Genomic DNA, 26105 nt, shown 5'->3' on the forward strand with positions numbered 1-26105 from the left:
GAAATTAATAATAATTCTGTTTGTGTCCTTGCTTAACCTGTACTGCGTATAACGCGACTCGGTTAACATAGAAATCTATATCTAGTTACTAGAAAGTTGCTTAACGAAATGGAAGAAAAATAGTACTGACCTGTAAATTAGTAAAAATACAGTAACAACGATCATCTTTGTCCCGCTAATCTTGTATCACGTTTGTATTTCAAACGTAATCTCTGTGCATGTACATATGTATATATATATACATTTCGAATGTAAGTAGCATACGTACATTAGCCCCGAAGTTGGACACAGATAATTGTGTATCCTTTTTTATCGACATAGATCGATTAATTGCAACTCTTTGGTACGTAGCGCTACGTAAGACAAAATACCGCGAAGCATAGTTCAGTTTTCCCGCGTCGTGTCCCATAAAAATTGTTTATGCGTTATTCGCGTTCTTCATCGTACGATTACACAGTGTATTTTGCGCATAACCAACGAAGAAGCAAAGGCAGGAATAAGAATGGAAGAAAGGAACGAAGATAGTGGTAGTCAATTATTGCCCCATTGATATTCACTATGTCCATCTTCTCTAATGGCCAACATAACCTAAAACGCGTAGGACAGGAACATAGAAACTAGTCAAAGTGTTAAAGTATCTACGTCTCGAAGAAATTAGAGTATCAGTAACAAAAAGAGGCGAAACAGACGAGGTTTGGTAAGATAGACAGGTTGGAGTAGAATTGGTTTAAAGAAGCACGGTTTATCGGGAGATGGTAAATGGGCGAAAACACGGCGGAAGAACGCGTAGACACATCGCGAGAAGAAGAAGTAGTAAGCCGTGAATAGAAGTGCGCTGGTAGATTCAACAAAAGGTGAACCCACAAAGTGGATCTAGCCGTATAGGTCTGCGGAAGGCGGGAGGTAGCCGGCCAACTCCGTAGGTAGAGATATATCGGAGTTCGGGCGTATTCGGGCAGGCTCGTGCGTTCCCGCTGGCTGGTGGTGGCCGCGCACCTCCGCCAAGTTTCACGCTGCGTGGAACGAAACTCGTACGCGATCAGCTCGACCGAGGCAATCCGGCATCCTTACGTATGCTCGTTGCGTTCTTGACCGATATGGTGTTCTTCTCCCCGTAATTAGTGACCCTGATCGCGAGATAGAGTCGATCGCGAGAGCTAACACCGCGTGTCGCGTGAAGAGAGCTAGGTTCGATCCCCGGACGGTTCGACCCCCTCTCGCTGTCTGTGACTGAACGAGAGCGAGCACGTCGGTTGCCGCTGGATTCTCGAGGCAGTGTACCGTAAAAAGTTCGCGGAACACGGTGAAAACGCGAGTCGTCCGTTTCTCGCGCGTACGTATATACACGGTGCTTCACGCTCGACGACGTTTCATCGCCTCTCACTATTGGAGAGGGAAAAAGAGAGAACGAAGAGAAGCTCCGAAGCGTGTCTGTATCGTTGACACTCTCCGTTCGTTCGCTCGCGCCGAGAGCTAGCTGCAAGTGACAACCCTCCGGAGGAAAGCCCAACTCCTTCCTGTCCACCGACGCTTAGCAGGACCCTTGCGATTCGATGCGACTCGTACGAGCGACAGTCGACGAATGACGAGAAGGAAAGGGTCCCCGATAGGGCCAGGTAACGATCCGACCAAAGGAAAATCGGAGTCGTAGGCGGGGCCTAAGGTCGGGGACACGTGACACGGAAACTGTCACGCCGCCCTTGTCCTCCCCTCCTTCACCCCCTCCACTCGACCGAAAAGCACCGAGCCAGCTATACGAGCGCTGCTTCTACCAACCGACAGCGTGCCGTCGAACGCTTCTGTTCGTTCGTCCAGTCTTCGCTTCTTTATTTCGATCTCTTCCATCGACCAATTTTTTCACATTGGATATGAAAGCGCACGCTCTGCGATCCAAATGCTCCTGTAAGAACACATGCGTTCGAACGACGCCATCTCGTTTCTCTACGCCTGTCGCGTTTAGAATATTATCAATGACGCATCGCAAGCAGTTTTAACGATACTCCAAAATAAGCGGCAGGTACACTTATACGAATATATGATACTTCGTGACACAAAAAGTGGGAGTCGCTACAACATCGACAGTATCCGAAAGCTGACATATTCGCCTCACCGACGACTCTCTCCTGTCCAACCGCGTGACACCAAGGACGATCATCAAGGATTATGATAATATTTGATTCAAATTCGATCGTAGCTCGCAGTCACGACACTTTCGACGATCAACCTTTTCATTATCCGTAATCCACGTTATTCGACCACGATATTCAACATACCTGGTTTCCTAGTTTCCAATGATGCTCGTTCGAATCAGTGATCGCCATAACACGTCTGTGGTCAGTTTGCCGATGGTTCGACCGAGATTCGACGCGGTCGAATTCGCGGTTTGACGCGGGTCACCGCGTCGCCGTGAACGTGCAGAAGATGCAGCAGGGTAGCGTGGGTGACGGGGACTCGGCCCCGAGGAATTCACCGAAAAACTCCAACTCGAGCGACGCCGACGGTCGTATTCGAATTAAAGTCGAGGCGCCGGAATCGACGGAGGTGTTCGACCTTAAACGAGAACCTCAAGACGAGTACCATACAGTCCAGCATGATTACCATTACGACAGAAAACCAATCGTTCCTCCAACGAAGCTCGATGGTAATTCCGAGATCGTCAACCAATGTCAGCCACCACATCAAATTTATCCGCGGCCTGTTACAACTGCACTCCCGAATTCTTATGGATTCCCACATTTTTATGGACCGTCAGCGATGCTGCCTCCGTCGTTTCATGGCGCTAGACCATCTTCGGACCGACCGATTGGGAAGATCGACGAGCATGAGCACGAACAGGAACGTTACAGAGTGCCCGTGTCCAGTGTGGCCACCAGTGACAGTGTTTATCTGCATCATGATTCTCATAGATACGAGATCGGTGATTATCACGGGAAAGGATATTCAGGAATGCCTTATGCCGCGTTTCGGCCTTCGATGCAGCAGCGTACCGCGGTATACGCTAGTCATCATAATAACAGTGGCTATAGGGTTGCGCAGTATCAAAATAGGAAGCGCAAGTGGAGCGGCGCTGCGCTCCGTGGAATGCCGCCGTCGATGCCAGTGAGTTTCCTTTTTTCTTCTTTGCTTCCGATTACTTGCAATTGATCTGGTTTATTGAATCGCCAATGCGTTATATGCAATTCTATTACAAAGAATGAAACGTTGTTGCTACTTACTGTTAGCTTCCATAGAGAGATTTAGTTAATGTTAATGTTTTCCGCGTCCCAGTAATCAATAGTTTAATCGTAACGACAGATGTTCTAGAACCAAATAGGATGCGGTCGTTATTTTTCTGTAATAAACTAAGCGTTCTAATCCGTCTCTTTTAACTCAACTGGTAAGATTTATTGAAGTATACAATTTTGTTTAAACGACACTCAATTTTTGGTGGATACAGCGATAGAGACATATAAAGGAACAATTTTTAAATTATGACTATCCACCTATAGTGGTTGCTATCGCATTATCCAAAAACGCAGTTCCTCGTGTCTCGATTCTCGTCTGTGCGAAGCGCGATCACTTGGTTCGCTGCAGTCCGAAGTGTAACTCGTTAAATATCGACACGCAACCGAAGAATACCTTTTGTCTGAGACGCGGAAGCAACCGTAATTTTACTTGTGGAAGATTTTTAATTGTATTCGACATTAATAATGCATTGAACGCCACTTTCTTCTGTTCGGCGCTCCGACGCACTGTAAACAAAAGCGAATCGCATTACGTAAGAGAAGCGCGTTTAATCGAATCCGCGGATATTTCACTGACATTGTACATGAACGCGAGGTGGGTAGGCCTGTGGTCCGTTGGCACACACCCAATTTTCGTACCACCCAATTTTAACGCAACTATCCAACCAGATTATACGAGTGATTTCTGACTTTTTGTGGAAACGATGCGATGTAATAATACGGCGTAATAATATCCTTGCAACGAACGTGTGAATAATATAACTCGCTACAACGATTACCCTCGTGAACGTAATTTGCAATAATCTCTTGGTAATTCTAACCTCAACGTACACAGAAAAGATCGTGAAATTTTCTTCGATACTAATTCGCTAAAGATGCTCGATGTTTAATTTTACGAAGCTAGGTGTTTGAAACGTATTTTATTTAATTCCAGAATCGAATGAAAAAGCTAGGGTTTGACGCGGAGTTGCTTGATAGCATACTGAATTTGTCTGTGATTTTTATACGAGATCGTGGACGAGAAATACGAGAGAAAGTGGCGTGTAACTCGGGTCCAAGGAGGAATCGTTACCGGTCACGACGCGTTATCGTCGCACGACCTGCGAAGAGTGCCCCGGGTTCCCGCTGGTTTTAATGAAATCGAATGAAAGTTGGCGATCGTTCGGTCAAAAATTACGCCGATCCATGGTCGAAATTACAGTGATTACACGCGGCGTGTCGGTTTGGACCCTCGAGGGGTGGATTCTCTGGCCGAACGCGAACCGGGACGCGGCGAGGCCCATTCAGCGCCGACCGCGCCGATCACGAGCGAGAAACGGCCGACGCGGAACGGTTTGCACAACGATTATTATAATATCGGTGGATTAAAATAGATGCGCGTGTGGCGGACGCGTTTTGCCGGCGACTTCTGGTCTGGCCGCGATCCGCCAGCCAGCGCATTACATATTCTATGGTTATATAATGCGTACGAACAGCGTGGTTACTTTACAAATTACGCCAACAGCGGCACGGCTACCGCACGCTTCGATTAATTCAAATTGCCCGCGCGCTTACCCCGCATGAATTAGCTCGGCGTGCCCTTTTTCCTCCGCCTAATTGAGACCTACGAAACGCGCATAATCCGTGGAAGGAACGTGACTGGAAGTGGGTCGCGATACTCGCGATCGGACGTTCCTTTGGGTCAAAGGATAACCGAATCGCTCGATCGCGCAACGTCCGCTTCGACGTATCTACGATCTATACGTACGTGTTCGTGTTCCGTTTGTTTGTTGCTTTGCTTTATCTGCTCGTGAAAATTTTATCTACGATGTCTATCACGGGTCATCGATGGTAACGAGTTCCTACGACATTCGCATTCTCGTATTCTCGTGGAAAAAATCCAGTTACTCAATTTGCACTAACTTAACTCTGCGCTATCCCAGCTTTCCATTTTTACCGATTTTAATTGGTCTGCGGGTTTATCACGCGACCAGACCAACGTATTTCTCGACGCGAACAGAAATTACAGCCAACGGCTCCAGAAAACGAGAATGAACTACGAGCTGGTGTCCGTTTAGGTGTCGAATGATGGTGAAATCACGCCAAATCGGGCCGAGGCGCGACTCTAGCTGTTCTGTCGGCCACTTCCGCGCCGAATTTGTCCAGCCTGGATGCAACCGAGCTTCTCTCATCTGCATACCGTTTCCTCTCTCTAACGATCGTTCATCTTCCGCGCCGGGACGCACGCACCTGTATCGAGATAACGCGGCGTAACGTATACCCGCGGCGAATAAGGGCATTGAATCGAAGCCGATCCCTACGGCTTTCCTCGGGTTAGCTCGCTCGCGGACTACCGCGGATCGGTCTATAAATTTCGTACCGGGAAATCGTGCACCTGCGGCCGCACTCCTCCGAATCGAACGAGATCGAAATGGAATCTGTTTCTGCGAGTGCAACGATCCAGCAGATTGCGGGACTTTTGTCCTGGCACGTTTGTTATTCATACGTTTTAGTTGGAAAGTACAGTGTAAAGTAAAATGCAGAATATGGTAGAACCAACGCGTGTAGACTACTAACTAATAACTAAGCGTGGAACTAATTTCATTTTACAAACAGACTGCTTATATAATAGTAAAGGCGTAGAGAGAGTGTAAAGCAGTGGTTAGAGGGAAGAGTAAAATATACATATAAGGTAAGGAAGAAAAATGAGAGAAACATAAATCCTTCACCTAATTTTTAGATTTTATACGCCATGCTGTACACACATCCAGCTTGTTTATATATTTTACGGAAAGTTCTCTGGAAATGTGCGACTAATTAGCAAACACAATTAATTTATTCGGAAACTTGCGCAGCGACCACGTCGTACGTACAACACTATATAACGATTATTTTTGCTTCCGCGAGACATAATATTGTATGCATCGAATTATGAAGCAAGACGCAGTTATCGCGTTGCGAGTCACCATAAACGAGATAAAACATACACTTTCAAAGAAATAAGAAATATTTTTTCACGCAATCATTCGCACATCATTTTATATTCGATATTTGAGAAATTAAAATATCTTTTCGATGGCTAAAATTTAAAGCACAGGAGAATGAAATTATATAGACCTGAAAGATAAAAAAAAAAAAAAAAAAAAATACAGGTACAATGTAAGCACTCGACTTCGGATAACGAAATATCTTTCTTTTCTATTAAATCTGGGCTACGACCTAATATCGATACGACGGTTCGTTAAACGCGAAATATATATATAGGTATAGCGTACACGAGCTATCAACAGTTTATTCGGAAAGTCGTGAGATAATCGGAATTCCAGCAGATCCAAAAGTAACGAGAGATGGAAGCAGCACGCTTCCTCGGAGAGATGTACTTTATCCGTGCATACATTTACGCGGACATTGAAGCGCGCAGCCGGTGCAACAACTTGTCAGTCGGCGCGTACCGAAAAGGTTAAAGGCTGCCGGAGATGAGTTATATAGTCAATTGGAATCGATCACGAGTCACCAGGCATTACCGTTGTTCCCTATCGATCCCGTTACGGGGCATGGGACGCCCACTTAATAATTTCGTTACGGCCAAGGAACCTGTGTAACATTCAATCTCAACTATTGTGCCGTCAATAAAGAGGATTACGGAAGTACAACTGGAACTCGTTTTACGGGGCCAACGACAGTTAGTTCGCCTTTTCTACTCGCGAATCTACCCTCTTGTTCGATTTTCATAATCATATTATATATAGCTGCGTCTAATTAGGTATGCCACTAACTGTAAAACATCGTGCGGCGCGTACAAATCGAACTTTGCTGGTTGATACGTCGAATAAAATCATCTATTCTCGGGCCGCGACTCGTAACTTGTACGTAACTCGTACAGTTTGCATCGTGTAAATAACGCGGTTGATGAATATTCATCGGATGTTTCGCAATTACGACTGATATACTTCAATCGGCGATAAATTAGAGGAAGCGTTTTGTAACTTTGGTTCGTATCAGCTGCGCGATATTTAACGCGAAACCGCGTCAATTTCCAAATAACATCGTGAATAGATGGAAACGAGGAAAGAATTACGTAGGTTGGCGCGGATGGGCCGGGACCCGGAGCGATTCCGCTCGCCAGATGCGATTTACAAGCCGTGGGCCCAAACGGAACGCGTTTTTCTACCTGGACCCTGTCCAATTGGCCGCAGCACATGGCGCTGCGTGATGCGCGATTCGCCTCGTCTCGTATCCACGCGAAAACAAGCTCGTGCAACGCGCTTTCGCCAAGCTTTAATTGAGTCGACGAGGAGAAAGTTTTTTTTATGCTCACGATCCAGAGCAAAAAGAAATAAAGGGATCGTTCATGGTTAACGAAGAGACTCCATAATCCTGGGCATACACAGTATGTGTTTCTACTAAGTTCGGTAGATACGTTTTACATGGTACTCCGAAATATTGGAATCACGTTTCAAAATCACGTCGTAATACGTTTGTATGGGGTGTCTCGAAGTTGAGCTGGAATGCGTTAAACTAGATACAAGTAAGTAACGGGTTTGTGTGAACGAGTTGATGCATCGAGGAAGAACGAAGAACTGGACAACGATGTTTGGATACAGTTAGACAAGCATCTAATATGTTGCGCATGATAGATGATGATAGAGGTTAGGTAGACGTTATTCTCCAAGATGGATAGGGAAGATCTGATTCTTTAGTCTGGGGATATTATACAACTTTGATATTGTCGTTCGTTATGTGCTGGGAGTTTTAAACGCACGAGCATTTGACTAGGACACAGTCAATGCCAGAGATTTATAGACTAATATACTCGTATAACGACGTAGGAATCACGTTCACAATGGCGAATAATGCTTTGAAAAGTAAAACTAAACGAACGTACTGTAGCTCTTCTTACGTTTATATCGATCCGTTGATCAGTTAGATAAGAGCGCTAACGAGGAGTCTGACGTCGATTAAAAATGTATCGAGCAAAACGTTAGAGGTATAGCAGGTAATATTATTCGTGATTATAGTGCATTCTCTATTATTTACCTATTTCGTTTCACTTGCAAGTGAATGAGAAACGGTATCTGATGATTCACTTTATAGCCAAACTTTACCTGCCTACTATTGTGCTACCGAGTAGTTGAACCGTTTCATTCGACGATTAGAAGATAGTTATTCCTCTCGAAATGAACGTAACCGCGACATAGTAACGAACTACGTCCACGGTAATTTTGTGCTTTGTACCGGTCGATTCACAGCCGGGCCGTGATTCTGACATAAAAAACGATGCCGCGGCACTCTGCGGCTCTGAGTTCCATTGTGCCAGCCTCCGGCGGAGGCTGCACGCTTTTCATCGTTAACAAGCATGCTAGACAACGTTTGTTCGCTGCCACTCGGCGGGGAGCACGCTGCAACTTTTCTGCCGTGACGATCGTCCGAAGAATCCGGAATTGCGAACCGCTCCGGCTTTTCTGGATCGTAAAGCGATTTAAGTGCGCGCGGCGAGCCTCGCGAACGTCCGTAGAAACGGACGTATGCGGATGAGACGACGAAAAACGACACACCGCGTGACTTTCTGTTTTCCAATGTAAAACGTTGCTGTTGGAATACTGCTGTAACCGTAACTCGTGGCAAGAACTCGAATAGTAGCGGAGTTTATTTATGGTTTTTCTTCTAGTTCGTATTTTCTGGGTCAAAAGTACAGACGCGCTATTTAACGAACTAAATATTAAACGGTAGAAATGATGTATTCCTGGAAAGACCTTCAATCAATGGTCCATAAAGATCAAAATGATTAATTTCTAAAGATCGTTCGATTCGCAAAGTATCGAAACATCGGTCTACTTTCTTAATTGCGAATCTCGTGTGTAATTTCGTGACGTTAATGTAAACATTACTACAAAATCAGGTCGTATCCTGATGAAGGTATTTAGTAGCGCTTACGTGTGTTTCCATTGAGGATCGTCGAGTTAACGACAAGCGGCTCGCGACAAAAAGCGTGCACAGCGTTATTACCGCGAAACCCGGCATCCCGATGATACGGTGCGGAGCTGCCAGTTTACGCTCGTTCGCACGGCATCCCCCTTCGATACGGCGCGCAATCGCGTGGCTCGACGTGTCACTTTGTAGCGCATGAATAATTAATGGACAACGTTTATTTTCCCTGCCGCTTTACGGCCCCGTTTTTTCATTTTCCTCTTTGGCTTCTGGCAAATACCGGATCGGCCGACAACGCATTTCCGCCTCGGGAAAAAACCACGCGACTGATTCGCCTGATTGCATCCGTGTAATCGCCATAATTTCGTTTTGCGTGAACGTTGCTACGCCTTAATCGTATCACTTTCTGCCTCTATTATGTCATTTTCTTAATGAGGTAATCTTCGCATCTTACAAATTCACGATGAATTTCTTTTGACACGTTGATTCTCACCTCTCTTTCAATTCTGAGACGTGTCCGATAATTAACTCTTTCGGTAGTCTTAAACGTCGTTTTTGTTCTTAATAAGAGAACGTAGATTACGTGATTTAAACATCTTACGCATACTAGAAGCTGTTTAGCATGTTGCGTATCACGTATCAATGGAATTGAATGGCAAACAAATATTTACGTTTATAAGAAATTGATGAACCGGTTGAACTTAAAGTATCTGTCTATCAAAAGCAAGAAGATCCGGTCGGAGAAGACCAAACGAACCGACGTAGACAATTTCATCGCACAAACGGTTCTATATGTATCCGGAAGATTCGCTTCGGATAATCGAAATGTAACCGCGAGGCAGGATATATCGAGCTAGGTGAAGGGGGATGGTTACGTACTTGCACGTATTCCACCTTCAGTGAAAGTAATAAAGTGTACCGTTCTCCTAATTACACGAATTTTTGTCGAGAAACAAGCACATCTGTCGTAAACATCCGCCGCAAGATAACGACGCTATCGCGCAACATTAGTACTGCAATAAAAACCAAGCTCCGCATTAATCCTATCTAAAATTGCATCCTACGAGAAAGAAAGTAACTCCTCCTTGGTCGTGGCAGGAATTTATTTGGCAAAACGATACAGGAGATCGGCATTACTCGTATACTCGAAGACCATCGCCACCCTTTCTGCAAACAACCGGCACGTTAAGTGGAGTTAATGAAAAAACGGTGCAGTTCTTGAGGAATACGGTCCGTCTCTCGAATGGAAATCATCCGTTACACGGCTCAAGCGGCAATTCAGCGTGTGGTAGCCGAAAAAGTGGGTAGGTAGACAACAACCCCCACGTCGTTATTAAAGGACGAGACGTTGGTTGTGGATAGGGCGCGTGCGCGGAGAAACCGCAACCCCGAAGCCGCACGCTAATTATTTATTCTTTGTTATGCTTTCCTTTTTCGTGTGGCATGGCGTGGCATGGCGTGACGATTCTCTTTCTTCCTGTCGCCACGTAAGTACAATTCGCCTCCACTTTTCGTTCGTTCTATTCTTCGGGCGCCTGTCGTCTAATGGCTTTTCCGGTCTTCTTTTCGAGCCGAGATTGCCGACCAAATGTCTCCTATGGTTCTTAGAGCGGCATAGACAAAGGCCACCTCTCTTCTTCTTATTGCCGGACGCTATTTATCGAAGTTTGTAGGAACGTCGTGGCTGATTTTTGCGTTTAGGTCTTTTCAACGGTTTCGAAGGAAGCTCGGATTTGCTTTGTTCCGTTTACGCGAGAAATTTGTAATGGTAATGCGCGAGATGCAGCGATGAGATCTACTGCGATGAAGTAGGTACATCACGGATGACTGCGCGTAATTGCAAGAAAAAAAGGAAAAGGATAATTCAGTTTCATGCAAATGCGACACGTCGTTAGGTTGAAAATTGTCTTGAGCCGATGCGACCGGATGGATCGTTTTCTCCGATTCGTTGGCGTATCGGCCGCCTTGAACTTAATCCTCACGGAAGGAAACACACGGCGCATAATTACGTCTCAATATCGTCGAATTAAATTTCAAAATCCTTGGAATATCCTTCTGCCGGTCATTATTCACGGCAATTATCATTAATTTACTATCTGTGGCAAATAGTAATTAAGTTTTTGTTCCGAGCTCGTGAATCGAACAAACATATGTCGATACGCTCGTACGCGAGATCACCGTGCATTTTCCTATATGTATTTTTCTCAATTACGACATTTTTTCTTCGTTTCTTCTTCCTCTCCGTGTGAAACGTCTCCCCGATGAGCCAGTGGCCGGACGGATCGGCAACGAGGTGAGACCTCGCGGAAATTCCGTGAGGACCCGCGCATTCCTTCAGGATCGATCGACACGCACGAATATTTTCACATAACACGGAGAATTCTATCGTGCCTGTCTATCGTGCCCGGCATTGATGAACACCACGACGTCATACGGGATCACGCGAACACGTGTCTCGATGCTTTAACCGCGTGTAAATGTTGCTCTCGAGGGACGAGTACTTGTCTATGGGTGACAGGTTGCGTTTCGATAGTGAACTATGATATTTTCTTTCTTTCTTTTGCAAGGAGTTTATATTCTAACAAATGATTTTCATATTAAATCTACTTGCGCATTGTAACATATCACACTATCTATGTCGAACGTTACGCTTCCTTGTAAACTGTAAATTTCTATTTTTGGAAAGTACATTCACCGACCCAAAAAGTTAAAGGTTAACGAGCCAACACTTACATTAAGCACTTATCTGCTCGCTTCGGAGATACCAGATTAAGTACCAACAGGAAGACACAGAACCCTCATAGGATATGGGCAAAAACCTACATCTTATTGATCACTGTCATTCAGTGGAAATAAAAACGTTGGTTCGAGCGAACGGTTTCGTGGTTGAAAAACGTTCTCGAGTTTTGCCCATCGACTTCCTTTCTCTTTGCCGACTTATACATACTTATCGTAAATATATACCTAATTCTATTTACAGTTAATAACGTAGGAGGCTGGATGGAACGTGTCCTTTCGAGGAACGTTCCTGTAATATCGGCTTGAATATCGACGACACGATTTCTTTTCGTAGAAAATTTTGCTCTGTAAAATCACGGACGCTGGAATAATTTTGAAATTAGACAAAAACTTCACGATTTTACGGAGAATATTATTTTCGTAATCGATTTGATTTCTTGTCTAAGAAACGTAAATGGGAACAATTGAATTTTAGAAGAGAACGAAGTTAGTCCTTTACGATATAACTAACTGATAAAACCACTATACTTAAATATGTTAAAAAAATGAAATAGTCTTTCCACGGGTTTGATAAATTTGTCCGTAAAGAAGTTAATGGAGGCTTATCTTCTTCCGCAAAACGGTGTCCGCCTCGAAAAGGGTGCTTCGCGTTCGAGCACCATGGACAATGCACGTTACATTGATTCTTTACGAGGCCACTTAGATAGCGGCAGCGTTGTAAGCGCACATTGAACGTTATTGTAATGCGGGTAACGTTGCACACCGACGCCGATTATGTTACAAAGACACGGAACGGCCGCTTACCGGCTTAGCCTACCACGCTTTACGATCGCTGACACCTACCGACCCGCCAGCGATCGCCGGTATTATGATCATGGCCATTAAAGTAATTGATGCTATTTAGAGGAGATACGCTTCTCGTACAAGTTGACCCCGTGACATCGAGAACCGCGTCGCGTGAATGATTTCGATTTAAATAATTTCGACCGAGGATTATTCTGATCGCGTTTTCGCACGAACGGAACAAGTTTCCACGTCTAAGCTTCTTTGTTTATATGCATTGCAGGTTGCTAGTACGAGAACGGTGTAGCGAGTTTATAGTCGTTGCAATAGAATGCCGATGCACGATACTGCTAGGATTTCGTGTCGTTTTTATAATCTTTCGACTATTTTTGATTCCTGTTTCTCTTTAGAGAATCGTTTAATCTTGAGAAAATTGATCCTTCGATAGATAGCCACGAGGAATAAGAAAAACAGTGATACAAACAACACTAAACGTGGATGGCATTTCTATTTCAAGTTTCTGTCAAAGTATTTAACAAAAATTACATCTCCAATTGTAAAAATTGAATTTGTCAAAATATATCCTTGAAAGAAAGGAAGGACTCTCTCATCGAACAATTCCGGTTGCTGAACGCACAAGCAGGATCTCGATTCTCGATGGCACGACACGACGGTCCACTTCTCACCGTAACGAGCAGATATGGTGACTGGTCAAACACGACCCAGTGATTCTTTATGGGCCCATTAAACGCTCTCGGACTCATAGTCGCGTGGTAAACATTATTATAATCCGACTAGCGTGGCAGGGCCGTGCCGATTACTTTACAAAGGCACGAAGCGACTGCTTTAGGGTCGCGATTCCGCTTTACGATCGCTGACACCTAGCCTTGGTCGAAGCGGATCGCGTACGCGCGCGCGATCGCTCTCAGATATTACGAGCTCGAATATTAAAGTAATTGATGCCACCATAAAACACGAAACAGCGGTGTCTCTGCCGGTTCCTCGCCTCGGATCGCCCCGCGGTGCTCGATTTAACGCGCCAATATTTTTTCCGCGCCCTTTCGTGGAACCTGATGTGTGGATATCGACGCTTGTTTCCTGGCTAAACGCCTGTTATTATTTGTGCCAAGATTTTTCATCCGCTGCCCGACCATTATTCGTTTCCTTTTTTTTATTTTTCCAAAAGACTGTTTGCAAGCCAACTGGATTTTATGTTCCGCAAGAAATATTTCTGCAATAGTTGTTTCACGCGCAATACTGTTCTTCTGTTCCGTTCAATGTTTCATTCAACTTGTATTTATTTTTTTTACGTTCGAACAATGTAGATATTTATGCATTTAACGTACGATTAAGATTAATAGTTTCGAAGTCTATGATTTATAAAGCAGCCAAGTTAATTTGAATTGGCTACATAATGTTAAGTATAGAGATACACATCGTGTACCATCATCAGATATTCATGTCGATTGGAGTATTTATATCAATTGCAGATCGATAGCCCAACTAGTACATTTAATTCGTTCGCTTCCGATATATCCGTCGCTGTCATCAGTCGTACACCTTCTCCCATGATTCCTTTGGCTGCTACCGTAGCTGCTATATTTAGAAGACGGATTCTCCCTACGGAGTTCATTCTTCCCGGCGTGGCGTGGCGAGGGGTTCTTTGTTGGCGTCAAACGTGCTCGCGTCGTATATGAACGTCGATTAACCCTTCGCCAGATAAAGTGGAAGGTATACCGCCGATACCCTCTTTGAGACTATAATGTTTTTCAGCGATCGTCGTTGCTTGGATAGTTACATGGATTTTTAACATAGACAGCGTAGGTATATTTAATCTTTTTCTGTGTGAGTATATGCGAGCTATAAGAATTTTTTTTTCAATTCCAAACGATAATAACTTCGTAGCAAATAACGTTTGCAATTACACAATTAGTTATCGATCGCTATTTCAAACGCCGATCGCGAACTTGTACCTTGATAAAACTAACAAATGTACGCAATTAAATGTAACAAGTTAGTTCATAGTTGGCGCGCTGCCTGAAACGAAGCAATTGCAAATTATCACTCGCATCTTAAAACACGAAAAGTATCACACCGTACGAAGTGTAGAACTCGTACAGCGGTAGACTTAAACGTTTCACCGGGAGGGTTGGCGCTTCTTCGCGCGGCGGAATAATAATTTCTGATCTCCGCGAGTCGGTCGGAACGACTTCATCTCCCCGGGGCCGGTGTTCATCGCGACAATGTCTACCCCGCGGAGGCGCGCTGTAGCCGGAGGATTTAAGGAGCGGGTAGATCGCGTAGGCGGCTGCCTGCGGCCCGGTGTAAACCGAGCTTTACGGCGCTCGTGGCCCCGTCGATCGTGAGATCGTATTAGAGCGGCGCGTCGGCGCCGAGTTTGGCTTAGGTCGATGCTGCGTGTCGAGGGGTGTCGAGGGGCCAAGAATTGTGCCCTTCTTCTCGGTGTACACTCGAGGGTAGGAAGAAAAGGGACAAAGAAATGGAGAGGAGGATCGTATATACGGTACGCGAAAGAAAGGTAGAAGGGAGAAGAAATAAAGAGAAATATAGAGTTAATGGGAGAGACGGAGAAATAGATCGAAGGAGGAAGGTAAGAGGCGAGAGACAAGAGAGAGAAAGAGAGGATCGAAGGGCACATGGAAGGAACAGCGTGTAACGATGTATCAAGCTGTTGCGCCCCTGGCGTGTCCGGCAATGGTGGATCGTCGCTTTGAGCTGGACCGCGCCGCTTCGGCTCTGCATCATGCCTTTACACGCTCCCAATGCCCAAACGAGGGACGATAATGCCTCGCTCTCGTCTTGTTCCCGCGCATAGACACTATTAATTTCGTATCCCTCGCCGCGTGCGCGCCTGTGTATGACCTGTCTCGCGGTCTAACACACGGAAAGACAGAGAGCGCAGGCCCCTTCGATTGACTCGTTCGCCTGGATATACGCCGTCCTTTTTAACGTGCATCCGCGATCCCGAGGTTTTCAAGCCTCCCTCGAACGTCATTACCGCGATCACGTCCTTTAACCGTTGGAAATTGCGTACGTAATGCCGGGTAATTCCGGCGTAGACACCGGACTAGGTGTCCAGTTCGCAAAGGTCTATCGGTGGTGCGGCTATATAACAGCGAATTGGAATTTAAATTTCTGGCGATTAGAGCTGGGTAATGCGTTTTAATGAGTTTTATGGTCTTTCGTTCGAGGCATCTATCGCCAGACGGACAAATTTCTGGACGGTTTGAGAAGCGTATGGAAATCATTATCGATTTTTCCAATGTAAGATTGCTCGTTTGCGACGATATTGTCTAATTTTTCCGATACTCGGCAAGAGGAATTCTAGTGATAAATTCTAGTAAATTACGCCCGGCATTTTCTAATAACCGTGACCGTTCTGACCCTGACGTTATGCTATCAGGCATTCATCTTCTCCCATTTTCCTTCTATCGTTATCCGTCATTTTTGTTTAATAGCATTTCTTACTTATCTTTTCTGCCTGTTCGATAATAATTTTTCACGCATGGAATCAAGCGATATAATTCATTGGTAGTTTGTATCAGATTGTATGTGTAAAAGTAAATCTTCTGTTTGTGTATTAAAGTTGATTTCAATCTTTTTATTTAGTATTCTTTATACACATTGTGTATTTAAACTATATTGCGAACGTAACCCGTCAAGCCGAAATAGCTCAGTTGGGAGAGCGTTAGACTGAAGATCTAAATGTCCCCGGTTCAATCCCGGGTTTCGGCAATTTCTCTTTTTTTCTTTTTTATATCTTTTTTTTTACTCACAACTTATTTACTAATATTATTAAGCTTTCATAATGTTATTAATCTTAAAAAAAAAAAGGAAATATAATTTTCTATTTTATTTTAAATGTATAAGTGAAACGTGATATTTGAATGTGAATATTTTAAACAATTATTATAGGCAAACGAAACAGAGTATAATTAGATATATGTATATAAAATAGTGATTATTATAGAAAATCATAGAATTAAGTTAGAATGTTATTAATCTTAAAAAAAAAGGAAATATAATTTCCTACTTTATTTTAAACGTATAAGTGAAACGTGATATTTGAATGTGAATATTTTAAACAATTATCATAGGCAAACGAAACAAAGTATAATTAGATATATGTATATAAAATACTGGTTATTATAGAAAATCATAGAATTAAGTTAGAATTTAATCTTAAAGTTAAGATTAATAATCTTTGGAAGACACAATGTTTCTGTTGAAATAATATTCAGTGATGTTTATTAAACAGAACTACAGAACCTAATGTATACAAGCGAGTGATATAATTAACAACGTATACAAGAATTGTTGATTGTTGGTCAGTTACTTTCAGACTAGCCTTAGGTATTAACCCATGATACCTTAAATACTTTGAGCCCCACTCTCTATACAGTAATGAGTATGACCTGCGTAAGTGTCCCGTAATGCCTTTGTAGGTTACTGTGTAAGGGTATTGTGCCTATGCGTGAAATATCGTTGTATTCGAACAAATTATATACAAGAAAGAAACTAATCTCTTTACGTGTTAATAGCACATCTAACAATCACGAAGGCAACATGACGCATAGTAGTTTCAATATTTAAAATCTAGTAATCGTGATTAATCTGGCACTTACTCGGCTCGTCCTTTTGACTCGTTAACGCGGCTAGATTAAAATTTCCGTTCGCCTGACTGCCTTTTGCGCGGCAATAAATTCCATTAATAATGTTGCATGATACGCTTTGGCGGGTTAAGGTCCGGCTAGGCCGCGGCTTATATCGAGAACGGTACATAATTATTACGTGGAATGATCGCGGCGTTGCGTGTGACGTTGTAACCCCCGCGCCTAAACTGGCCAGCCGATAATCTCGCAGTCCGGTCTTGTTCTCGAGCATGGATACTATTAATTTCGTGTCCCTCGCCGCGCCGCTGCGCCGTGTTTTTCGATTGACTCGTTTATCTTGCTTTCCGCCGATTTCGCTGTAATTAGAAGCCTTGATGGGAAATTAATTCGTCGAGCCGGTTGCAGCATCGGATTAAAATTGTTCTTTTGAACGAGGCACGTATGGTACGTACCGGCAGTGCGAAGCTGGGCGGAGTTTCCTTTGTGAAAGTTTAAGTGGCGATTGATTTCTTTCGTTCTTCGAGACACAGAGTTAAGAGGGAAAGTAGGTATAAAATTCAGTGACTCACAGATGTTTTTACCAATTAGTTTGCTTCGAATTGGAATTCCCAAAGTAACGTTAAATTGCACTATGAAATAGTTAGCGTCGAATACACACGATCCCTTACGCGATTCATCTTTGTTGCGTTAGCATTCACGAAACTTTCAAAGGCCAAATAAAGCTACAAACTGGCGTATTACTTCAAGTGGCCCCCTGTGCATCGGCACGCCATTGTTTTCGCAAACGCGAGTCCACGGCCTGAAACAGAAGCGCAGGCGAACACGTAACGACACGTTGACAGGTGCACGACCAGTCGTTGGTGTTTCCGCGCGGCAGCACGCTGCCGTGGACACGCACGTGAACGCCCCCGGCCGATGAATGCGTGCAGGGAAACGCGTGTACGGTTCGCACGTGCCACGCACGCCGTTACGCTTGGAAAGCTGCTGACAACGGCCTCCTTCGATCGACCGTTCGTTCGGAAGCGTAAATGCGAGTCGCTTTATGTCTTCCAGCCCTCCGATAGATCCCTCGTCGAAGATTCACCGGACGTACGGCTGATTGGTCGAGCACATTGGTCGGCCTGATTTCCTGGAAAACGGTGCCAATTTGCCGATGAGTTTTGCCGCGTTTGCTCGATACCTTGCTGATATTCGTGACTGCTCTGGCTTAGGTTTTCCGTCTCTCGTTGCGTGATACCACTGTACAGCAAACAGCGTTTTCCTATATGGTTTTCAAGACAATTATGCGATGTTTTTAGGTAGTTAAAAGCTTGTGTGTAATAACGCGGTTTTAAAAAATGGAGCAATAGGGAAGAAAGAGAAGAGAATGAAAAGAAAACAAGTATACGAGATACTCAAGCGGTAAAAGTTTTTCAAATGATTATCAAACAACGGATAATTTTGCCTGTAATACGCAAACCACTTGCGATATATCTTTCAAAAATGCATTCTTTCGAACTTTAATTTTACTCTATTATATCTTGCAAGAAACGATCCAAGCAAACCCTAACAGAACGCAAGACGTTGGGTATCGAGGGGTCAAAGAGGACGGTACGGTGGGAATAACCGCAATTTGACGTAACATGATGCGGGGAATAGCGAAACTCGGTCCAGAGAAAGGCAGGCAACCCTTGCAGATTCGGTCGGGGGGTCACAAGGGGGTGGAAAAGGGTCCACGAGACAGAAACCCCGGGAAAGGGTATCTGTTGTCATGGTCCCTGATGCTCCATTATTGATTAAAGATGGCTGACTGGCTGGATGGATGGATGGGCGGTGAAGTCGTGACGCCATTTTAATATGCGCAATTATAATGTGTACCCAAAGCCCCGGGGGATGATACGGGCCAGGTCAGGGAGGTGAAGGACGCGTCGCGCATGTTGTCGCTGACCCTGCTGCTTGAAACCGGTTCGCCTTCTTTGTTTGCACCGAAATCAGAGGGGAACCGCGTAATTGAGGAGTTAATTAGGACGCGTTCGGTGCTTTAATCGAGTTTCCCGTTTCTAATCTATAGTCGTTGGCGAGATTCTCGTGTTCGTCCCTGGCGTTTTTCGCCTCTTCTCAACAGGTTGCACCGTTTTCCTATAAAAATAAACGGGTACATCTTGGAAAACCTTTGGGATCGTTAAGGTGGCATAAAAATACGAATGTAAAAAGTGAAAGTTCGTTTAAAGGAACCGGAAGAAATGAAATATAGAACATATCGCACAGCTATCTTTTTCAGTGGTAAACATTCGATACCCGGAATTAACACTAGAATTACCGATAGTTAACACGAAGCTATTTCTACCAAAACCAGTCAAAATGGCTGATTTTTAAAAAATACCTAATAATAGAATATTTTTATATTTATTGACTTATTACTTTCTTACAGAAGGATTTCCATGTTACGTAGTATATTTTTGGTATTATTAATTCATCTGGGACTATGATCCCTAAACGAGGGTCGACACATTTATAAAATTGTCGAATCAGTCATTTCGACTGCTGTGGTATTTCTAGTATTAGCATCTAACGATCTAGCGATCGATGACTTGATCTGATAACTTCATCATATTGAATGATACGCAGTAAAAATTTAAAAAACGCGTTGGAAGTTGTACGAAACGAGGAAACTGGTTAATTGAGGTTCGATAAACAGATTGCAGGGTCCTTTTACACTTTGACAAGTACCATTTTAACTGGTATTGGTATAATACAATATTATTTTCAGTTTGAATACATAAAAATTTATTTTGTTTTTTATTATAAATTTATTTTGTTTTTTAAAAAAACAAAATAAATTTTTATGTATTCAAACTGAAAATAATATTGTATTATACCAATACCAGTCAAATACTGTAGAAGTGTAATACCTGTAGAAGTGTAAAAGGATCCTGCAATCTGTTTCATTATATTATTCATTATATTATTCTTTTAGTTATCGTTGCGAAAGTCATTACATCATCGAGGAAAAAGAATATAACATGAATTAGGAATTTTAAAATAAAGTTGTAAAACCAATCAATTTGACTGGTGTGGTAGTTGTAGTGTTAAGTGAATTCCTGTTGCATAAGTAAGATCGCGTTAGTAGCCTAATACGAACTGCAATTATTTTATTGTCAATTATTCGCAACATGGATAATGTCGGTAACTTTACCTTTAATTCGTCCTCACCCTGAATCTGTTAACAAGTAACTGTCTAACCTTCGCTACGACCGAAGAAGCGGAAAGAAACAACCCTATTCTCGACAGAGGCTTCATCAAATTTACACGAGAAACTTTTCCGTAGGAGAAAATACACGCGATACGTTCTCTAGCCAATCCGTTACTCCGCGGTACGGCACACGGGTGGAAAGTTTGTTACATGGGGCGGTGATTGCACGGAGGGGATGTACGCACCGGTATCAGGAGACTCGTGAAGAGATAACAGCGATGACAGCTCGTTAGCGTCGTGCGTCGGGGTTGTAGCGATGTCGCGAAGCTCGATGCCCGACAACGACCGACCGTGGGCGAACATGTCGTGGCTACAATGCCCGTACGTCTACCACAATGCCCGTAATAGGAAAATTAATGTGTGTTGTGTGTGGTCGCTACGTGCACCCCGGGGCGTTCGCGAGATTCTCGATTGTATTGTCCACGTACAATTCGGTCGTATAATCGATTAGTCAATGGAATTTGACTTATGTCGTTTTTGGTTCGCTCGTAAGAATCTCTCTGAATCTCCAGTGTCCCTTTGATATTCTGTGGATTTTTTCTTGTTTCCTCGAGGGATTCGAAACGATTCAGACGTCGATATTCGATTAGTCAAAAAAGAGGGTAGGAAGTATTTTTAAAAATCACAGCAATTGTTACGATACAAATAAACGCTAGTTTTGCAGTAAACAACTAATTAGGAGAAAATTTCTCCTAAAGAAATTTTCTTCTGTTCGGGGAACGTTGTCGCTAGAGTAACGTTACAGCCGGCAGCACGGACGTAACGATGGAGTTCAACGTTTCAGTTTCCTAGAAGGTCTACCGTATTCATGTAAGAAATGTGGATCTTTGGTGCCGAAATAATGTTGAAGGAACACTGAATATACACTGGGGTGTAATATTAGAATAATATTATATTTATTACAAGAAGGATTCCTCACTTATTCTTCGATTTACACTTGCACGTGTCTCAGCACTTTCTCTAGACTCGACAGCTAACCGGCCCTTCTGGATGCTTCTTAACAACTGCCAATCGTCCTTTGTCTCAACTCAGGCCTGGACGCGCTCTGACGCTACACACACATTCACATGTACAGTGTAACTGTATCATCTTCCTAACAATTCAGTTCTTGACTTTTTAGGAAATGTCGTTCTCTTTGAATTACGCAATGAAACTTTTACAAAGGATACAAAGGATGTTGCGTATTTCCTTTCTCGAAAAATTGTCTAATTTAAATTCGAAAATTTTTAACGTATAACGTAAGCAGCGGATGATCGATCATTTCTACGTTGTTATTTAAAATATCACGTCTTCGACCGCTCGAAAGGTTGGGAAAAAAGCGAAAGAAAGCTCGTTAAAAGGGAGGAAGCAATAGTTCCGCCACGTATCAAACGTTGCGCCCCATCCCTGTTAAAGCGGCCGTAAACAGCGAAGCATTAATACAATTCCGCTATTTAATTCACATCGCGTCTACTCACCCTCTTTGCAACCCGTGCCGTGTATTTCATGCGAGCTGCAATATTAATCCGCGTTCGCGTGGCGTGCTAAAAGGCAGAGAGAAAATTCCCGCGAACCACCCCATGTGTGCTCTCTCTTTTGCGCTCGCGCGTCCATCAAAAGATAACGAATAAAATGGTAAATAACGATGCGAATGTTGGAACTCGAGGGGAGGATCGTCGATGACCGGATTGGCTTTTCCTTTTCCTTCTGTGTTTTCCTCGTCCTACTACCGCGTTATCGTATTTCTTATTTAAGCCGAAGCATGTTGTACGCCACCCGATGGCGCGGCTCGATAGGTCGCCGATACGAGTCGTTCGAAGAAGACGTGGCTCGTCCTCGTGGAGGATAATGACCGCTCTCGCGGTAATAGCAACTGCGAACTCCTCCTGAAAGCCTATCGAACGGCCCCTCTCGCGTGGAAATGCGTCTAATAAATATGTCGACCGTATTGCACGCGAGTCTCTTTTCTCTCTTGGAAAGTGTTTTTCAACCACAGGGTATTTTTGCTTCTTTATATTTTTCCCTCGCATCAACCAAGATTCAGAGATAGCACCGCGTAACCAGTTAGCATTTTTAATTCACGGAGAGACGCGGCACCGTGTCATCAGTTACGAGTGTGTTAATACACGTAAACGAACACGTATGTTCTCTACGCTACATATCATCCATTATACGGTTTGAAATTTTTACCAAGAAGTTAGAACCTGCAGCACCGCGGAGGTTCGCGGAAGCGGAAATGTCCAATTCACCGCAGGTGACTTTTATCGGAAAGACCGCGAAGTGGACTAACCAGCGTGCGTTCGTAATGCTTCGAGAGGGCCGCGTATTAGTAGGTACCTTTCTCGCATAAACAGTCATTTATATGCTCACAAGCCTTAATAGCGGTAATATATCCAGTGACCAGCGCGTTAATAGGCAATAAGCGCGAGGCGACTCACCAAGTGCCATTTGCTCTGCGGGGAAAATTCTTGTTTTCCTCGAGACGGAACACGGCTCGCGTCCGAGAAAGAGCAATACAAAGTGATCAGAGTCGACTTGCTATGTATGACTCACATCCAGTCGATTGATCGCAGGTGACGAGGCGAAGCCGAGCGTTGGCGCTGGCGCTAGAATTTTCCCATGCGTACCTCGCCGAAGATAATAATTACGTTTCACGTCGGGAAACGTCAATCTCTCTGTCTCTCCTTCTTTCTCCGCGTTAGTCCGTGGCGATTTACCATCCTGGATACGTCTTGAATTATTATTGCGTTTTCTCCAATGGATAATTTGCATTGCCGTCCGTTCGCGCTACGTCCATTCCGCGAATGGAGAATCGATGAGCGACGAGGAACATCCAGCGAGGGGATAAACTTGTCGTCAACCGTGTGTTCGTCGTTTCTGGTTTTTTCCAGTCGAATACATACAACGTTGAACAGGCTGTATTTATAACAAGAGTTATTTTTACGCTCGTACGTTTATGTAGGATTTTAAAGATATTTTTTAAGGTTTGTAAAAAAATCCACGACGCAATGTTAAAATTTCAAGCCAAGTTTGATTTCTTTTGAATCTTCCTACTGTCTGCACGCTGCTAGTTATTCACTTTTAAATCGTTCCAATTAGTCTAATTTGTTTCGTGTTCGCGATAAATCTTGCTTTAACAATGAGTAATTTCAACACGTTAACGCAACCCAACATAAACATATCCCCTGTCCATCTTCGCAACAACCTCAATTACCGCCCTCTGCCATCTCGTCAGACATCGAAAACAATTCAGCTAGCGGCACGCGAGCGAAAAAGAATCTCGGTCGATGAAGATAATCTGCGCCGGCATTCGCCACGAATTAATTCGTGGCCGCGGTGCGTGTCAAGCTCGTCCCGTTGTCGTCTCGTCACGGCAGTGGCTTGGTCGTTTTGTCGCCAGTAATTACGGGGCACGGAGGTGGGCGGCGCGTAACGTGTCGCGCGTTTCGCTCGGCGCGAGCGTAGACGTCGCGTTACGGCGCGCGCGGAAGTGTGACGCCGCGACACGCCGCTCTCCATCAGATAAACTCGCTTAACTGGCCGTTTAGCCCGACTCGATTGAAAACCGTATAGCTTGCGCGATCGCTGCGTGTCACTGCGCTGCTTCGCACCGTTGCGTGCGCGTCAACCAAACGCCGAGTTTTCTTTTGTCCCGTAAATTTCATGCTTGTTACTCGCGTTTAACCTTCGTTGGCGGAAGACGGTTGGCTCACGGCCGGCGGTTTCGTTAGTCGTCAGCTTTTTATTTTCCTTTTCGTGGAGGCCGGTGATGACTTCGAGCAATCATTTTTGGACTACTGCGCTTGGGGTGAAACACGGTGACTACGAAGAGTATTTGCACGTATCTTTCTTTGCCCAATGAAGCGTTTTTTGTCGGAGTCGTTCAATTTTCGTATTATCAAACGTTGTAGTCGACTAAGCGATACGAAGCGTAACGTGCAGTCAAGGAAGAGGAATGTTTGAAAATAGACGGGGTAACGATCGTCTCGAACGCATCAGAACGCCAAGATACATCGAGAGTTTCACCAGCCCGTCGATTGTTTTTCGTGGCAGGGAAGATTAACGCTGCCCGTCACCAGCAATGTATTAATGACGCCGATGATGGAACGGTACGATGATCGTCGACGTACTTACATGTACCTCGCACGGTTTTCTACTCGTTGCATGCCGTACACGGCTCTGGGGCTAATTATCACAGCTGTCGGAGTCACCGCTTCCAGATCTCCAAGATATCCATGGGTCGACGATCAGCTACAAGGATGACACGCTCAATGTCCCTTTTATACGCTTATTTCGTTTGTACGCTCGTTGCCTTTGTAATCCCTTTCGTGGCTCCAAGGCGTAAAGGTAGATAAACTAATGGTCGAATTTGGATTCTTCGTCTGTCACGGATGTTATAGTTTTCGTACAATTTCGTCGCTTAAACATCGTTCGTAAATTTGTCGCTATTTTACGCTATTCGATTTAAAACAGTCTTATTTAACAGGATTCCAAAGTGTCACGTTTACCCCAGCGATCGAGACCGCGTGCTTCAACTCGTGTAAGAGTCTCTCAAGTGACTGGTCAAAATGATTTACACGAGCGAAACGAAGGGACCGCGGTATGCACGATATCTCGCGTATGATCGACGCACGACAGGGGAAATATCCCCGTGGAACACGGTGTACGCGACATTATCGAGCTACGAGATCGGTCGAGTGTTTCGGCGTTCGCTTCGCCGTGTCTCGCCGGAGGTCGACGATGAACCAGCCAATGCATAGATCCCGCCTTTAAACGTATGCGTCTCGTCTGAAGTTATGCCAATGGTAGCGTGTCCCGTCGAAATTGTCGGCTGTCGCAAGATTGCAACGTTGTGGGCGCGTAATGTTCGATAAAGCTCGCAATTAGTCGGCGCTGTCCTCGGCGCAAGACGCCGGGATGGAGTGGAACGTCGGTGTTCTTGGTTGGCTGGGAGAAAAGGGAGGAAAGGCTGTAATTTTCACTTACGTTGGCTTTCTGCTTCGTGGGCTGTCTTCGAGGTGGTTGGGACGCAACGTGTGATCAACGTGACTGCTTCGTCGTGCCGTCGCGTCGTGACGTTCGAGTTGAACAGAATCGCGGAGGATTGAATCGTGGCGACCCTGTGGCTGGAAATTCTTTCGACGAAAGGACAAGTCAAGTCGAGTCAAACAAGTCGAATCGTTGTTTCGTTGTACGATGGCTATTTTTAATTTCCAACACGGTCGTGTTAAACAGCGCGTTACATATGAAAAGAGTACGTAGGATGAGATTACAGAAACGTTGAAAGCAATAAAGATAAAAAGCAATAACGTCTATAGATGTTACGAAGGACATTTGTGTACGTGTTTTGATACAAAAACCGAGGATCGCTTTATTGGAATTTCAGATAAGCATAAACTTCTTATTTAACCATCTGCGGTGTATGGTTTTAACGACGTCGGTGATTAAGCGTGCAACCTCTGCTGTAAGCAATACTTTATTACGTGCACGCATACCGTGTGTAGACACAGTACATACTTGAAAGTTTCCACGAAAAATCAATTATCGCGCGTCTTTAAGTTATCGATCACGCGTCTTCCAAATCACGAAAAGTCGTTTCTATCGCTT

General features: G+C 44.2%; 1 protein-coding gene and 1 non-coding gene across 2 annotated transcripts in view; both read left to right on the top strand.

Moving 5' to 3' along the window:
• The first annotated feature begins 569 nt into the window (after positions 1-569).
• Positions 570-26105, top strand: part of LOC132916038 (uncharacterized) — a 29961-nt gene continuing 4425 nt past the window's right edge. The window contains exon 1 of the mRNA XM_060975782.1: positions 570-3099. Coding sequence (XP_060831765.1) covers positions 2422-3099 — 678 coding nt within the window. The 5' untranslated portion in view covers positions 570-2421. The remainder of the gene's footprint in view (positions 3100-26105) is intronic.
• Trnaf-gaa (transfer RNA phenylalanine (anticodon GAA)) lies at positions 16337-16409 on the top strand. Its single transcript has one exon. It is a non-coding gene; the product is annotated as a tRNA-Phe (tRNA).

The sequence above is a fragment of the Bombus pascuorum genome, chromosome 1 (genome assembly GCF_905332965.1).
Source record: "Bombus pascuorum chromosome 1, iyBomPasc1.1, whole genome shotgun sequence".
NCBI classification, from domain to species: domain Eukaryota; kingdom Metazoa; phylum Arthropoda; class Insecta; order Hymenoptera; family Apidae; genus Bombus; species Bombus pascuorum.